Here is a 17,632-nt window from a genome sequence, read left to right as displayed (position 1 = left end):
CATTATTCTCAAGTGCAATGGAGGATTCTCCAGGATAGACCATATACTAGGCTATAAAATCTAAATTCAAAAGAACCAAAAAAATTATACAAAGTATGTTCTCTGACCACAATGAAGTGAAATCAGAAATTGGTAACAGAAGGAAATTTGGGAAATTCACAAATGTGTGGAAATTAAGTAACACACTAACAAATGTTAGCATGCTAAACCACCAATGGGTCAAAGAAGTTGAAGAAACTAGAAAATACTCTTCAAGGAGTGAAAATGAAAACGGAACATACAAAACCTATGAGGCCCAGTGAAAGCAGTACTTAGAGGGAAGTATAGTTATAAACTCCTGTATTTTAAAAAATCTAAAATCCATAACGTAGCCTTCCAACTTAAACTAGAAAAAGAAAACTAAACCCAAAGCAAGCAGAAAGAAAAATTACAACAGAAATGAGTGAAATAAAAAGAGAAAACGAAGCAAATAAAAGCTGGTTATTTGAAAAGATGACCAAAATCGACAAACCTTCAGCTAGATTGACCCAAGAGGAAGGTGCGAGTGGGGGAGAAGACTCAAATTACTAAAATCAAGGATAGGGGCCATCACTATCATGTATACAAAAATAAAAAGCGTTATAAAGGAATACTATGAACAATTATATGCCAACAACTTAGATAAACTAGATGAAATGGACAAATGCTTAGAAAAAGACACAAAGTACTGAAGTTAACTTATGAGGAAACAAAATCTGAATAACTCTATAATAAGTAAAGAGGTTACATTAGTGATAAAAAACAAAACAAACCTTTGCACAAAGCCCAGACCTAGATGACATCACTAGTGAATTCTAAATGTTTAAAAAGAATTTTTCAAATGGTTAAAACTAAATTAAAAGAAATTTTAAAAGAATTCTACCGAATGTTTAAGAAGATTAATGAATAACCAATCATTCACAAACTCTTCTAAAAAATAGAAGAGGAGGGAACACATCCCAACTCATTCTATGAGGCCAGGATTTCTCTGATACCCAAACCAGACAAAGACCTCACAAGAAAACTACAAACCAATATCCTTGATGAATATACACAAAACTGAATCCAGCAACGTACAAAAAGGGTTATATGTCATGACCACATGCAATTTGTCTCAGAAAGGCAGGGTCAGTTGAACATACAAACATCAAGGTGATATCCTCGTACTACGATGAAGGACAAAAACCACATGCAAAGCAGAAACCCAAACACTTTAAAATTAAAGTAAGGGAATTCTTTATATTCAAAATAAATCTATACTGTACTAAAGAGTTCAAAATGGAGTGCCTTTATATAATGATGTCCCCAAGGAGACCTAAAGTGATAGGGATATATATAGACATACATATAAATATGAATATATATTTGATCAAGTTTTTAGGAACATGCTTCAAGATCACCTACATTACCCAAGGAGCAGCATGATATAAAAGAAAACCAGCTACAGGGGCACCTGGGTGGCTCAGTTGGTTAAACCTCTGCCTTGAGCTCAGGTCATGATCCCAGGGTCCTGGGATCGAGTCCTACATCGGGCTCCCTGCTCAGCGGGAAGCCTCCTCTTCCCTCTCCCACTCCCCCTGCTTGTGTTCCCTCTCTCGCTGTGTCTCTGTCAAGTAAATAAATAAAATCTTAAAAAAAAAAAAAAAAGGTGAATCATCATACCCCACCACCAGCAGAGCTGCTGTATATCTCAAAGAGCTCAAGAAAAGGACCCTGTAAACGTAATTCTTTACACATATGTCGCACACTACTACAGATCACTACTCACACTACAGGAGGAGGCACAAATTCATTATAAAATCATGCTGCTCAACGGGCACCCGGGTGGCTCAGTCAGTTAGGCATCCGACCCTTGATTTTGGCTCAGGTCATGCTCTCAGGGTTGTGAGACTGAGCCCCCATCAGGCTCCACACTCCGTGGGGAGTCAGCTTGGATTCTGTCTGCCACTCCCCACCCCCACTCACTCAAGAGTGCTCTGTCTCTCTCAAATAAGTCTTTAAAAAAATTATGCTGCTCCAATTATTATTGAGGAGGCCATTAGCTTCCTTCTATTTTTAAAAATAACTTTTATTAAATCTAGAATGGGTTTCTACTTGCTCCATGGCAGAAGAGGCTAGCATTTAGGAAGTAAAAATTAGAATCCAAGAATTCAGATGGTTTCAGCGTCAAAAATTTCTGATTTTCCAAACTCAAGCAAATTATACTGAGAATAATTATTATTATAATACCTTATTCAGAAGTGGGTCAAAGCAAAACTGACCCACAGAACATTCTAATGGCACATGAAAATTCTGGCTTCCTGCAGGCATGCAAGCTCTAGGTGCAACAAGCCATCACATCAGCAAAGTCATCTTCCCTGTAGGCACAGACACTCTGCATGGCAGCCCCAGCACCAGAAATTAGGGCAGGTAGCATAAAGAAGTGCAAGGCTTCCATCACTTTGCTGAACCAAAGTACCACTCTGTAGTGCTGAAGGTGTCACACTGGCTCAAGTCTTCAATGGTTTAGAAACTGAAATAGGGGGGCGCCTGGGTGGCTCAGTCGTTAGGCATCTGCCTTCGGCTCAGGTCATGATCCCAGGGTCCTGGGATCGGGCCCCACATCGGGCTCCCTGCTCAGCGGGAAGACTGCTGCTCCCTCTCCCACTCCCCCTGCTGTGTTCCCTCTCTCGTTGTATCTCTCTGTCAAATAAATAAATAAAATCTTAAAAACAAACAAAAAAAAAACACAAAAAAACCTGAAGTAGTAAGAGGGGCCTTGGAGATCAACCAGGAGTAGCTCCCCACCACAGGAGGGCTCCTCCTAGCAGCCGGGGTTGGTGAGAGGCTTCTGCAGAGAGCGAACCTTCCAAATCAGTCTGATCTACTGCAAAGCTGACTGGCTGTTAGAAAGGGCTTCCTCCCTTTGGTTAGTAAAAGGATTCCACCCATGGCCCTAATTTTGCCTTTCTGAAGAAATCTCTATTCCTTCTTCCACCTGACAGCTTCTCAAGAGGCCAAAGACGTCATCCTATTCTCCTTAGTCAATTCATGGGCCTAAATATCACCCATTTCCCTCAACTAACTGTCCTAGGACTAGACTAGTTCCCATACCCCTTATCTCTGAACATACCCTAATATTTGTGCACATACAGCACCCTCTTCAAATGTGATACTAAGGACAAAACAACATCCCAAATGTGGGCTCTCAAGTGCCATGAACAAAAGAATTTTATCAGACACTAATTTGCTGCTGCATTTGTTGTAAAGACCCCATCACAGTTACTAAACCAACAGTCCACCAAAGCTTTTGGAGTCTGTTTATTAAACATTTAAGTCGAACAAAAATAAATATTACAAACACACATGGACTTGTCACCCCATTTAATAGGATATTACTAGTAAGTTTGAACTCCTGTGCATCTCTGTCTGTACCCTCTCCCCTGCCACAAGGGTAACCTGAATTTGGTCTCCATCATTCCTCAGAGTTGTTTTAAGAGGGGGGAGGGGAGGAGAGAGAGAAGAAAGGACGGGCAGAGAGAGAATCTTAAGCAGGCTCCATGCCTAGCATGGAGCCCCACACAGGGCTTGATCTCACAACTGTGAGATCAGAACCTGAGCCAAAAAACTGACTGAGCCACCCTGGTGCCCCCATTCTTTAGAGTTTTTAAAACACAAACTGCAATTAAATAAAAAAGTCCCTACTTCCTACATCCTCTGTATTAGTTTTTTTAATCTGATTTTAAGTCCCATTTTAAACCCCAGCTCACTGCACCCATCCCCACATCATTTTAGATCTTTGAACTCCAATTCTGTCATCTGTTGCATTAGCTACTTCTCCCAAACAGAAGTCATCTGCAAAATATGGTCTGTGGGCCTTTGTGTCTTAATTAAAAAAAAAAAAAAAGTTAATCCGGATGGGGCTGAGGACAGAGCCCACGGCAAACCACTAGAGTCCTCCCCGCACCGCGCCCCCCCTCCCATTCAGCTGACATGGATCCATTAAGCAGCCCACCCTGGGCATGGCCACAGCATCAGTTACAAATCCACTTAACCACACTGTCACCTCACACTCCTCCATCTTAGCCATAACGGCGTCAGGGAAACAAACCCTCACCTGATCACAAGTGGTCAGGCAATAAAGAATGGGATAACAACTCAGTGACACTGGAGCTCCGGTTTTGACTAGACAGAACACCACAGTTTTATTTTTGGCATGTCTGGGCCACAGCTGAGCCCACCCGGGACATGAGCGGTGTCTGTCCATCTGTCTGTGCCAGAGTGAGGCTGAGAGCTAGGCAATCATGAAGAGCAGACAGGGACAGACCAACATCAGCTGTGATGGAGCCAGGCCACAACTCAAATAGTTCCAGGGCAGAGTACCTCCCTACCAAACCTCTGGAATTCAGGGTGAAAGGAGAAGTGAAGGACTAACATAGTCCTCAAGGGCAGAAAGTGCTCACTAAACCCAGGGCAGCTCACTCTGATCTTGGGATACCAGGAGCCTTTTTGGTAAGAATTACGAAATGTAAAATTTTGTAAAAACTATGAAATGTAACTGGATGAAAGACTCAGAGTAGCTAAAAGCTCATATAACGGGTAGGCATTATTACATAGACCGGCACTTCCCAAAGCATGCTCAGTAGAACAACAGCTCCTCAGGGGATTAGTAAGTTATCTTAGAAAAAGGATTCCATGGTCAAATGAGTTTGGGGAACACTGGTTTAAACAAAACCAAGCAGGGTTATTTGCTGAAGAACTTCTGAGATTTTTTTTTTTATAGACGGACATGAGTTGTAGATCTCTCAGAAGGATAGATGCTTCATTCCCCAAACTTATTTGGCTCCCAAACTCTTCTTGTGAGGACTGTCTCAAAAGCCTAGTACTCTGCAGAAGACACTTGAGAGAACATCAATATGGCCTACTGGTGAACTGATGAAGGTATGTGTTGGACACGAAGACCAGAAATTCTCATCTACCTGCCAAACAGATACCTTGTGCATGACACCTCTCCCTCAGGGTGGGGAAGCTACAGGTTTGATCCCAAGCCCCACCCCAAGTACAGGGCAATAGCTTTAATTTGGGAGTCCAAAAATTAGCTACAAGGCTGCTTTTTAGTAGATGGAGCCACTCAATCAGCAGCAGCATTTTAAGAAAATCCAAATCCAAGGCTCAGTGACTACAAACTAGAAAATTCCAATTAAATTAAACATTCTGGATGAATTTTCATGAGATCTACTAAACCATACAGTTCTCAGCCACTTTAAAACGGAGGCACTTTTCAGTGAAACTTTCAAGGAGTCCCAAATATATCAGACCTTGAGAACACTGGAAGCAGAAAACAGATTTTTCTATCAGCCTCAAAGAAAATGCCAAGTCACTTTAAATCACATGATCTGAAATCTGTGTAACAGGGTTACGGGATGAAAAACGGAGTACAAAAAGTTGACGTTTCAGTGCATCATTCCCACTGCTAACCCCTAGATCACTGGGCTTATTCTGTGGAAAGTAATATTCGGGATAAAGTTTAAACCCTGGATAACAAACAATAACCTCTTTGAGGGATTTATAAAAGCTAGAGGTGAGAATTACTTCCAAAAAGGGATCAGGACTGTACCTACAATTAGGTATTAAATGCAGAAATGTGCCAACAATTTCTTTGGCAAACTGTAAAGGCAGGGTGTCTTTTCTCTCCCTTCTTTTAAAGGGGCACAAAAGTGACAGGCTCTAAGAATGTCTTTTAATCCTGGAAAAAAAAGAAACCAAAGCAAATGAGACCTAGATAAACTTTCACAATTTTAAAGAGTCTCACCAAAAGGAAAGCTAAGAGTTTTGATTTCTTACATTATAGTAAATCTAGCAAATTTACAAGCCTGAATTTTCCAAAGGCCTAATGGTCTTTCTTTAATACACTAGGATTGGAATGGCCCTGCCCAGTAAAAGCCCCACTGAGTGAGCCTCAGCTGCGAGAATTTGCTAATAAAAGTGTCTCCAGCATTTTGCTTTATAGCACCACTGTGAATTGCAGCATTAAAAAAAAAAAAAAAAAAGCTCTTGGCTCAAAAACTAGCTTTATTAACTCTGCCTGGATTAGGGTTACCAGTGAGGCCTACAACAGGGGGAAACACATCATTGTTCTAGTTACATGTTCACAAATCATGTCTATTTGGAGAGGACATACCACGTACAGACAGTTCCACATACACTCCTTATCTCAATTTCCTTATTGCCTTTCTCCCCATTCGCTCATGAACCTGCTCACTTTCGCCCCTCACTGTGCCATGGATTCTGGTCAAGGTCATCAGTGACCTCCAAGTTGCTAAACCCAACGTTCATTTCTCAGTCCTCCTATTTGACTAACGATGACACTTAATACCTCTGATCACTTCCTCCTCCTTGAAAAGGTTATCCCTTGGTTCCAGGGGACCATGTGTTCCGGGTTTCTTCCCACATCACAGGGAACACCTTCTCCAACTCTTCATCTTGGCATGTGACAGGGCTCAATTCCTAAACCCCCCTCCATCTACACTCACTTCCCTAACGACCTCATCCAGTGCCCTGGCTTTAAATACCAATGATGTGGGTGGGGCACCCGGGTAGCTCAATCATTTAAGTGCCCAGTTCTTGGCTCTTGATTTCAGCTCAGGTCATGATCTCAGGGTCGTGAGATGAGGCCCCACATCAGGATCCGTGCTCAGTGAGGAGTCCCCTTGAGACTCTCTCTCTCTCTCCCCCTCTCCTCCTCCTCCTGCTCTCCTCGGAAATAAGTCTTTTAAAAATACATTGTGCTGCCAGCTCCCAAATTCCTATCTCTAGCCTCACATCCCGCTACTGATCTTCCCCCAAAACTTCCTCATCTCACAGTCCTCCCCTTGTCAGTAACAACAATCTCATCCGCCCCGCTGTCCAGGCCAAATGCCCCGGCGTGCCGGTTGACTCCTCTCTCTCCCTACCCCCAGCCCACCCGCAGTCCTGACTCCACCCACTCCTGCCGGCTCAACGCACTCCAAGCCACCGCCCCTCCCGTCTGGGTTAGCTCCGTCGCTTTCCCCCTGGTCTCCCCGCTGCATCCTTGTCCCCCGCTTCACTCTAGGCTCCACATAGCAGCCAAAATGATCCCTCTGAGTCGGACCTTGTCACTTCTCTAAACACTTGAATGGCTTCCGACCTCTCTCAGAATAGAAGTTCAAGTTCTGGATTTAAGTGCCTTTTCACATTGTAACTATTTCTTCCTTTTATCCCCATCTTCTCATTATACCCTCACCGTATTGGTTTCCTATTGATGCTCTAACAAATTAGCACAAACTTGGTGACTAAGAACAATATAAATGTATTCTCTTATGGTTCTGGAGACCAGAAGTCTAAAAATCAAAGTATAAGCTGCATCCCTTCTGGAGGCTTCAGGGAAAAAAAACCCGTTTCCTTCTCTTTTCCAGCTTCTAGAGGCCAGCTTACATTCCTCGGCTTTGTGGCCGCTTCCTCCATTTTTAAAGCCAGCAACACAGCATCTTACCTTTGACCTCCAGCCTCCCTCTCATAAGGAGCTTTGTAATTACACTGAGCCCACCTGGATCATCCAAGATAACCACTCCATCTCAAAATCCTTAACTTCCTCACATCCGCGAAGGCCCATTACCATAAGAGGTAACATATTCACAGGTTCTGAGGACCAGGACGTGGACATCTTGGGGAAGGGGCATTATTCCATCTACCACATCCTAGGCACTCTGACCTCCCTGCTATTCCTCAAGCATAACAGGTGCGCTCCACCTCTAGGCCTCTCTGCCAGAGACCTGCACAGCTTCGTTCTTCCCTCCTTCAGGTCTTTGCCCAAAGGTCACCCTCTCTGTGAGGTCTTCCCTGGCCATATTACCTCTGTGGGCTTGTATTTTCTCCACAGCACTTTCCACTATCTGGAACACACTCTACATAACTGGGTGTTTTGTGCATAGAAAGTAAGCTCTGAGAGGTGAGTTTTTTTTTTTTTAAAGATTTTATTTATTTATTTGCTAGAGAGAGAGTGAGCGAGAGCATAAGCAGGGAGGTGGGATTTAAGTGCCTTTTAAAGGGGCTTCCCACCGAGCAGGGAACCCGATGTGGGACTTGATCCCAGGACCCTGGGACCATGACCTGAGCTGAAGGCAGCCGCTTAACCGAATGAGCCACCCAGGCATCCCTAGGTGAGGTTTTTTTTTTTTTTTTATGTTCTGTTCTCTGCTGCACTGTCCAGAGTAGTACATGACACATAGTAGGCCCTGTGAATAACTGAATAAGATGAAAAAGTCCAACTTTTAAAAGTTCAACACTTAAAAAACACTTAAAAAAACTGCATTGCTTTTATTTTCACTGGTCAGCTTCTTGCATGTACTGCCCTCAAGAGGCTTGGACTTTCTTATTAAATACTAGCTCTTGCTTTTCTTCTTCTTGTAAACTTTTTAATTATAGACAACCTCAAACATACAAAAAATGAAGTGAGCATTGTAAAGAACCTCAAGTCCCCAGGACTCAGTTCAAATAATTATCGATGCTCTGCCATTCTTCTTTCACCTAGGCTCCCCATCTTTCCTCCTAGAGTGGCTGCTTTTCTGTCACCCCATTAAGTTTAAAAAGATTTATTTATTTGAGAGAGCACATGAGCAAATGCAAGAACATGAGCACATGCCCCTCCAATGGACAGAGGGAGAGAGAATCTCAAGCAGACTCCCCACTGAGTGCAGAGCCCAATATGGGGCTCAATCTCATGATCCTGAGATCATGACCTGAGCCGAAACAAGAGTTGGACGCTTAAAACTGACTGTGCCACCCAGGCGTCACCCCCGACCTGTTACCTACCCCCCCCCCCCCCCCCCCCCCCCCCCCCCGCCAAAGGAGGCAGCCACGACAACCTGGTGAATTAAAAGGAAACCCCTGAGGGTGCCTGAGTCCTGGGCAGGCATGTGTTTCCCTTGGAGACAGAGTCGGGTGACAAAGGCAAACGTGAAGAACAAAAGGAATCCTGCTAATAGTTATAGGTTTTCAGAGTTAGCTCTGCTATGAGGAAAGAAGAAAAAAAAAACCCAAAAACAAAAAATATCCAATAAACAAAATATTTCTAAATTTGAAAAAAAAAAATCAATCCAGCTGCACTTGGCTGGAGATTCCCAACTTTAAAGACTTCATGAAAATCTTTAGCTAAGTAAAACCTCGGATTTTAGTTGCTCCTATTTGGTTATCTGGGAAGATCATAAGATCACATTTTCCTTAAAACCTGAAATATCAGGGGCACCCAGCTGGCTCAGTGGGTAGAGCGAGTGACTCTTGATCTCAGGGTTGTGAGTTCGTACTCCATGCTGGGTGTAGAGCCTACTTAAAAACTTGAAATATTGGGGTGCCTGGGTGGCTCAGTTGATTAAGCTTCTGATTCTTGACTTAAGCTCAGGTCTTGAGTTCAGGGTCCTGAGTTCAAGCCTTGCACTGGGCTCTACATGCATGGAGCCTACTTAAAAACAAAAAATATCATAATCTAATAGAGCGGGCTTTAGTTCCAGATTTTGGTAACACCTACTTCTTGCTTGCCAATTTTATCATACATCTTAAGTTTTTAACCTCCATCCCTACCCTTTCTTTATTGCTTCCTTTATTCACATTTTTCTACTTCTTATTTGAAGAATGCGACATTGTTATCTATGCGGCTAGATTTCTAAAATTATACTTTAGGAAATACACATAAATAAAATGTGATAAAAATGAAAATTAAAAAAAGACAAAATTAGAGTGATGAAAACAGAATGGTGGTTGTGAGGGGCTAGGGATGGGGAGGGAGGTAGAGGTGGCCGGCCCATAACAGGTAGCACAAAAGATCCTTGTGATGAATGTTGTGTACCTTTACTGTGTGGTCACACAAATCCACACCTGTGATAAAACTGCGTAGAACTAAATACACTCACAAATAAGTGTACGTAAAACTGACGAAATCGGAGTTAAGCTCTATGGACTGTACTAATGTCAGTTTCTTGGCTTTGATATTACTCTGTATGCAAGATATTGTCAATGAAGGAAACTGGGGGAAGAGAACACGGCCTCTCCAGACTATCTTTTGCAACTACCCATGAATTGATAATTATTTCAAGTTTTAAAAATGAATGTTAGTAAATCCTAAAACCATTACTTCTCAGAGTTACAATTCCTATAACAGCAGACTTACTCTTCCCATTAAAAAAAAAACTAATTTTGAATTCAACAATTTGTAATTGTTATCCATTTAAAAACCTTGTTTTTAGAGTGCCAGGAATCCTGTGGGCACACACACAAAACCATAAAATTATAAGTAGCAAGATGATAAAGCTGTTCAATGAATCGCCCAACGCGTAACTTTGCTTACTAAAAGCTACACTGTTTTCAAGACATTTCAGCATGAAACACTCCCACAGGGACACTAAATCCGGCAAGAGACAACTATTGATAGCAAGGAGCTAGAAAGGTCAGCATCAGAAGTACACAAGGATCACAAACAAATGTAGTGCGACTTTAGTCCTGAAAGCTTAAAACCTACAAAGCAGAAAAATGAGGGGATGTAGAAAAGAGACAGAGTCAGAGCAAAATCACTTCTCCAGCATACTTTGTGGCATAATTAAATCTCAAGAAGTCCTTCCCAATCCGGGTTCCTTACTGTTAGTCAGTTACCAATTTGGCATAAAGATCTAAGCAAACAGGTTTTCTCCAAGGGCACACATATAGTTCATGGTGCCAATTCCACTATAACTGGCCCAATTTCACTGAAATCCCAAGGCGGCTTGATTAAAAGAGAAAAGAGAGAGACAGAGAGGGACAGAGCAAGCCCCCTCTAAAATCAAATCCAAAAGCAGCAGGACATTCCACTCAACAGAAGGACTTTTTCCCTGGTTTCAATAATAAAAACACAAGAAACAAATGAAAAATGCTACTTATGTTTATTACTTTGTGGTTGTATTTTAATGCTTAAAAAAAAGAAAACAAAAATAAAAAAACAAAACAAAGCCAATTCTAAATATTACCGGCCATCCATTGTCATCCTCATGACACTATTAAATAAAATCCTGGCTTCATAGACCAGAGCCACCTTAGGGGTTCTGGTTAAGAATATTTTTTATGCTTATATGTGTGCTCTAAAAATTAGGTTGAAATGAAAAACAAAAAAACAAATCCAACTGGCCAAAGAGGGAAGAATTCTGGTGGACAATTGGACCACTGTGTTGCAAATTAAACTGTTCACACCTGCAGAATAATCTCACCAGCATAACCAGTCTACCCTGAAATGCAGCCCCCTTACACCAAAAGGGGGATCTCTTCTTCCACTAGATCCTATCTTTCACTGATAAACTCTTTGGATGAGAAAACCAGCAGCAGATGTGAAAGCCACATGGCCCTCTACAAAGCAGGAGAGCAAAAAGCAGTGTTAAAAGAAAGGATTCCTTAAACAGCAGCTCCCTATCAAGAATGAAGATTTTATCATCTAATGCTGACTTTGTGGAAAGCAGCTAGCTATTAGACCCTGTTCCAAGACTTCAGCTAACAGCATCAGGCTGAAATCCAGGAGTTGGACTCACTTAGCTACGGCCTTGTTTTCGACTCTTGGGAACAGGGCCAAAGTGTAAAGTTAGAATAGAACAAATCCAATTTCCAACGGAAAGAAGACAATATAGGTACTCTTGCTTAATGCAACTGATAGGCTCTGAGCACGGTTTACATTTCAGTATTTTTATTTAGTGAATTTTAGCCCTGGAATAATTTTTTCCATCATTTCCTAAAGATTCCAGACTCTGCATCAAAAAATATCTGCCAACACCCCCACTTAATATTGTGGCAATCAAGAATACTGAAAACTTTTTCAAATTCATATCTAGGTAGAAAATTTTGATTAAGCAAACTGCTTCATATAGTGTAAAACCAGAAACTTTTTAAATTGTCCTGTATTTTGTGTGACTTCATTGAACTACCAGAGGTAGCAAGCTCTAGAGTCTAAATTTGGCTACAGTTTGCACCTCTCAAACTGCCTTAATGTTTTTAACTTCACATTTTTAAAAAATTTTTTATTTTTAAAAATTTTTTATTACGTTTATTTTTTGAGTAATCTCTACACCCAACCTGGGGCTCAAACTCGCAACCCCAAGATCAAGAGTTGCATGCTCCTCTGACAGAGCTAGCCAGGCACCCCTGGAATTTTAGTATACAGTTCTGGTACCACTCCATTTTACCTATCCCTTTCCTTTAAAGGTGTAGACACATGTGTAAAATGCAGTCTAGAATCCAGGGATAGGAAATGGTAGCCACTAGACAAATTAAGTCTTTGGGAGTTGGAGACAATGAATACTCTAGTGTCTTCTGGGGAATACAGTTGTCCACGAAAGCCAAATGGTCAGCAATCACACATTCAACTTACGAGAAATTATACACTTCACCCATTACACTCTTTACCAAAAAGAAGTGAACAAGAGACCTAATTTAATTTGCCTCTCAAAGTGCGGTCAAAGCCACAAGGGTATTACCCGATTAGAAATGCATAATATCAGGCCCTACCCCAGATCTCCTGAGTCCAAGTTTGCATTTTATCAAGATCTCCCGTGATTCATGTACACAGTCCAGTGTGGCCTGGACGGTACGTGCCACCATGCCACCCCATGGGCATATGCCCCAGAACAAGCAGGAGATGGGGGACACAGATCTGCACTTCCCTCAGGGGGTGTCTGTTCTCACATGCCTCACACCTGACGGAGTGGAATTCTAGTGTTTAAAGGGTCATTTGGACGATATGCCTTAATACATGACGTCACTGTTTTGTCCCCCGGCTGACCTTCAGCTCTCCACCTAACAACTGGCTTGATTTAACCAAGGGCTGGCATTTTTGCATTAATGGTGAGGACATTAACAGCTCAGGCTAGCTCTGTAAAGGCCAGCAGAGTTGTCAGCCACAGGTCGACCATAACTCAGACTGTAGGAAGAACAGAGCTCTTGAACAGATGGCCACAAAAAGATAAACACCAAGCGGTGATAAGGAACCCAATCCTTCCAGTTCAAGGTTGCGTTCCCTCAAGGAAAGTTGCTATCCACTTCATTAATTCTTTAAACGTTGCAATTCTGATAAGTAAATCTCTGTTACCCAAGAGCTGCCTATCCTTGCATTACAAGCAGAAGGAAATCTTGAACGTTAGTTTAATAATCGCTTACCTGTGCGCACCTTCCTAGTTCTTTCCTGTCCAGATACTGAAATATATTGATTGCCAGTTCATAAGGCAGTTGGATATCAAAGAAGGGCACATCATCCATTTCATTCTGAAGAGAAAGAGGAAAGGGAAGTAAGTTCACAATTCAGAGGTATGAAAACGCTCCTTTATACAGCAAGAGATATTCTTCGGTGGGAAGGACAGAGGTGCTGTTGTCCCTGGGGGAGGCACACACTCTCACTACCCCATGGGGCAGCCACCAGACCTGAGAGCCACTCTGAATTCTCACTGCCACAAGCCCACCCTCCTCACATTCACTCAGAAAATCCACAAGACCATTTCCCATAAGGCTTCAAAAAGGAGAAGGGTGCCAACTCACAATCTGGGGTATGCCACAGGAATCAGTGCAAAGGTTGTAGAAAGTCTCGTGGCCTCTAAGGAAAGTTGAGTGGTGGGCAGCCAAGAAAGGGAGCCTTGAAATCAGAGGGGCCACTGGTCCCCCCAGGACAACTCCTACTACACCCGACTTGGGAGGGCAGTAAGCCCCCGCAGCCAGAGAAAATGCTGGCCTAGGTCACTAAAGTGGTTTCATCAGGAAAAGAACAGGGCTATGAAGATGAACAAGAAGTAAACGAAACGCCGCTCTTAAAGGAGGTGAGCACCACCTCCACTTGGCCACTGGAGAAACACACAGTTTCCTAATGCACTCAGGGGCCTACACTGGTTAACCTGAGTGAGCCAGTGCAAACAAAGCAGTTCTTCTTCAGTGTCATTTATTAATGTGGAGAAATTAGAGCTTGCCTGCCTTCGGATAAGCAATTAGGGATGAGGTAACGGGCTTTGAGAGATAAGGCTGTCATGACGATCCTGGTTGCACAAAGAAATAGGAGTGTGAAGCAGAAAGAAAGCCAAGTGTGTATATGTGCCCCTCTGCCTGTTCCCAAATCCACCTGCTAAAGCTCCCTTTTGCATGTATTTCTGCAAAGCTAGGGAAAGCGGGCTATTTGTCTCAATGGAACTTCCTTAAATAAAATTCATTTTTAATAAGCTTTGGCTGACATTAGTGACTTACAGGTTGCAAGCAAATTATTAATTCACCACTCAAATACAATAGTCCTATACCACAAGGCTGCAGTCTGGAAACTGAAAATAGTCTCAGCATTTTTAAGGGAGTGTGAGCACTGATTTAGCCCCTACCAAGATCCAGGGATAAAGATCTTTGTGAAATCATGTTTCCATTCATCTATGAGTCTCGGAGCTAAAAGATAATGCAAGGCATAAGAAGGAAATGTATTCAACTTCACGAAAACAGTGCAAGGGTAAGTATGAGAGCCAAAAATGATCTCTGGAGGGAAAAAGAACAAGAGTTGACAGTTCTCTGTGGGCAAAGACGTACAGAATGTTAAATCGGCAAAGAAATGTTGGCCATACGGGGGGGGGGGGGGGGGGCGGGGGAGAAAAAACAAAAAAAAATCTGCAAGTGTAATCAGAAGGCAAGGGGGTCCCTGCCCAAAAAAATAATGGAAAATCTTAGTCTAATGTCAGGCTGGGTCCCCTCTTACAAATAACTGGCTTCACTCATGGAGGAAGAGAGGCAGCACTTTCTCACTTGGCCCAGATATAACCTGAGACTCCTTAACACAACCGAGGCAGGGGAGAGGGGTGTCACCCACCACCAGCTGAGGAAAGCCACACACAAAACCACACTATCGTTTGTGACCGTGGACTTCCTTCTGCTTTCTCTTTTGGATTATTTGACTATGGTGAGGTGAAGAAGCCTACTTTACCTGCTTGGTAGAGAAACAAGACAATAATGTTCCTTATCCTCATACAAGTAGAATGAAGGCAAAGAAAAGCCCGCACTCATGCAAAATGAACGCAGATCTAGCTTTTACACTGTTAAGAGACACCAGGCACTGCTTTCTTCAATCAGTCCGCGCTTTAGGACTATCACCTGGTTTCTGGACAGGACACTACTGTAACGAAACAGGAGACATCACCTTTATTTTTAGTCATTCTGGTGTAGAAAAGTCACACTTGCGGTGGCAGGAGCCTCCCCTCTTTTGCCCATTCAGATGGCCAATTCTCTGTTCTCGTCCTGGAACACAGTGCCTCTACCCCAGCAGAACCACAACCCTGCCACCGTCCTTTTTGATCCCAGCCACCACAACCTCTGGGATGGAGGTTCAGAACAAAGATTCAAACGGATAATCCTGTTTCTGCCACTTGACTAGCCATGTGACCAGGCTAGATACCCCCAAGTCTCAGCTTCCTCATCTGTAAAAGAGAGAGCATACCTACTCATAGGGTAGTTACAAGAATAAAATGAAATAATATACGGAAAGAGCATGGGGCAAGTACCAGGGCAAAGCATACAATAACTGATTGATACTGCTATATTCTTTCCTGGAGTGACACTTTGGCTCCCTTTTTCCCCCTTCAACAAGTATTTGTGGATTAGAACCACATTCCAGGTGACTCCTCTACCAGCTTGTTTACACAAAGTTTTGTCTCCCCCTGTCCTACCACAAGCAGAGGATTGCTGGTGACAGCAGGGAGGGGATGGCATGGTGGATGCAAAGTCACTAAGGAGTCTGAACAATGGGAACGTCCACGCTATAGGTCTTTTTTGAGAGAACTTTTCAAAATGAATCATCAATTTTAAGACGCTATACCAGGTAACAACTAGAGAAGGATTTGCTCTAGTGTACAGTGCAGGAAAAGGAGGCAGCCACCAGAGAGCAAATGACCAGTCAGGGGTGTTATGGCCCCCATACCAACAAAGGATCTCAAATGCCATACTGGTCACGTTGTTAGCGTACCAGTTGTGATGGGTCTTGAGAATTTTTAAGTTCTGCGGGACAACTGTTTCAAAGCACTGAATTATGTAAACACCAACATTACAAAGCCAAACTTTTATTTATTTTTTAAAAAGACTTTATTTGACAATGAGAGAGGGAACACAAGCAGAGGGAGTGGGAGAGGGAGAAGCAGGCTTCCCACGGAGCAGGGAGCCCGATGTGGGGCTCGATCCCAGGATCCTGGGATCATGACCTGAGCCGAAGGCAGACGCTTAATGACTGAGCCACCCAGGCGCCCCGAAGCCAAACTTTTAAATCATTATGCCCTTAGAATTACAAATCAAGTTCCAGACTCCCTGTTGCTACCAGTGGTTAGGGAATGGCAGGGAAAAAAAGAAACCAATGTGATAAAGGAAGGTCCACATCTTTAGACCTATGTAGACCCACAAGGTCAGGAAACCAAAGGCTGAAGTTTCATGTTGCACACTTGTAAACTCTTTGGCAAGACATTTGATCACTGGTTCTTATAGTAGATGCTACAGTGGCTCACTCAGATTCCCCCTTCTGGATCCACGACACTTATTGTCCCAAATGCTCAGATGCTGCCTGCTCTGGGCTCATTGGCTCAGCTGTCAAGCACTTCCTAGGCACTACCCGTGGTCTAACAAGCTGCCTCGTCCAAGGTTACATCCCCTACTGGAGGGCAGCCTGCATCCAGTGACTAGTCAATACCTAGGTACAAAGCCTTGTCCCCCTTGCCACAATTCAGGGCTTCTCCGGAAGCCCAACCTGCTAAACCACCTGCAGGCAAATCTCCATCCCAGTGTCCTAAAAACTCCAACCTGATTTCCTGAAGCAGTAGATGTGATGCAGGACAGTTCTATATCCAACACATTCCCAAAGGTTCTGATGCACAACTCTGGAGACAGGAGTCTAGCTAACCTACTTCCCTTCCCTCCACTCAAGGAGGTGAAATGACGTTGGAGTGACATTATTAAACCAAGAGACAGAAAAAATTAGATTCAAAGTTAAATAAGTCATTCGTAAACCTCACTTTGTTATTAGTAACAGATCACTTAAGAGACACCTTATAAAAGATTGAGAGTTAGGAGCATGTTTGACCCTGAAGTTGAAAATAATTCTTTTATAGACACCCAGGATTTGACGAGGATGTAGAGCCACATCCTGGACAGAAGTGCTAGCCCAATAAGCACGCACACGCTCACACTGGGGCTTGAGCACTCCCACTGGGCCCTGCCCACCGCTCGTAAATAAAAGTAAACAATACTACACCTGCTGCAAGTATGCAGAGAAGTACTTTATCATCTAAAGGGGGCTATCAGACTTCCACCTAGGCCGTTCTGAAGCACAGAGCCATCTAAAAAGTTCTAGGCCACATGAACCAATTATGATTTATATGGTTTTAAAAACATGGAAGCAGTCAAGTAGACATTTCAGAAACAAAGAAATTCCAAGAATGAAGGAAAGAGGTTAAAGACACTGGAAATATTAACATAGAGAAACTTGGTCACACTGAAAATATTAATAGGATCACAACGTTTAGTCCGTTATTTTTATAGCCCAAGCAATGTGAGACTGGCCAATAATGCTACAGAAAACCAAGACTTTAAGTATTAACATGGCTTCAATGTGAGG

The 17,632-nt window shown here is 42.9% G+C and overlaps 1 protein-coding gene across 1 annotated transcript in view; it reads right to left on the bottom strand.

Moving 5' to 3' along the window:
* The window catches only part of FBXW8 (F-box and WD repeat domain containing 8), a 123,311-nt gene that overhangs the window by 95,360 nt on the left and 10,319 nt on the right, over positions 1-17,632 (bottom strand). The window contains exon 2 of the mRNA XM_027576154.2: positions 13,180-13,284. Within this exon, the coding sequence (XP_027431955.2) occupies positions 13,180-13,284 (105 nt within the window). The remainder of the gene's footprint in view (positions 1-13,179; positions 13,285-17,632) is intronic.

This window comes from Zalophus californianus, chromosome 14 (genome assembly GCF_009762305.2).
Source record: "Zalophus californianus isolate mZalCal1 chromosome 14, mZalCal1.pri.v2, whole genome shotgun sequence".
Lineage (NCBI taxonomy): Eukaryota > Metazoa > Chordata > Mammalia > Carnivora > Otariidae > Zalophus > Zalophus californianus.
This window is presented reverse-complemented; position numbering and strand designations above follow the sequence as displayed.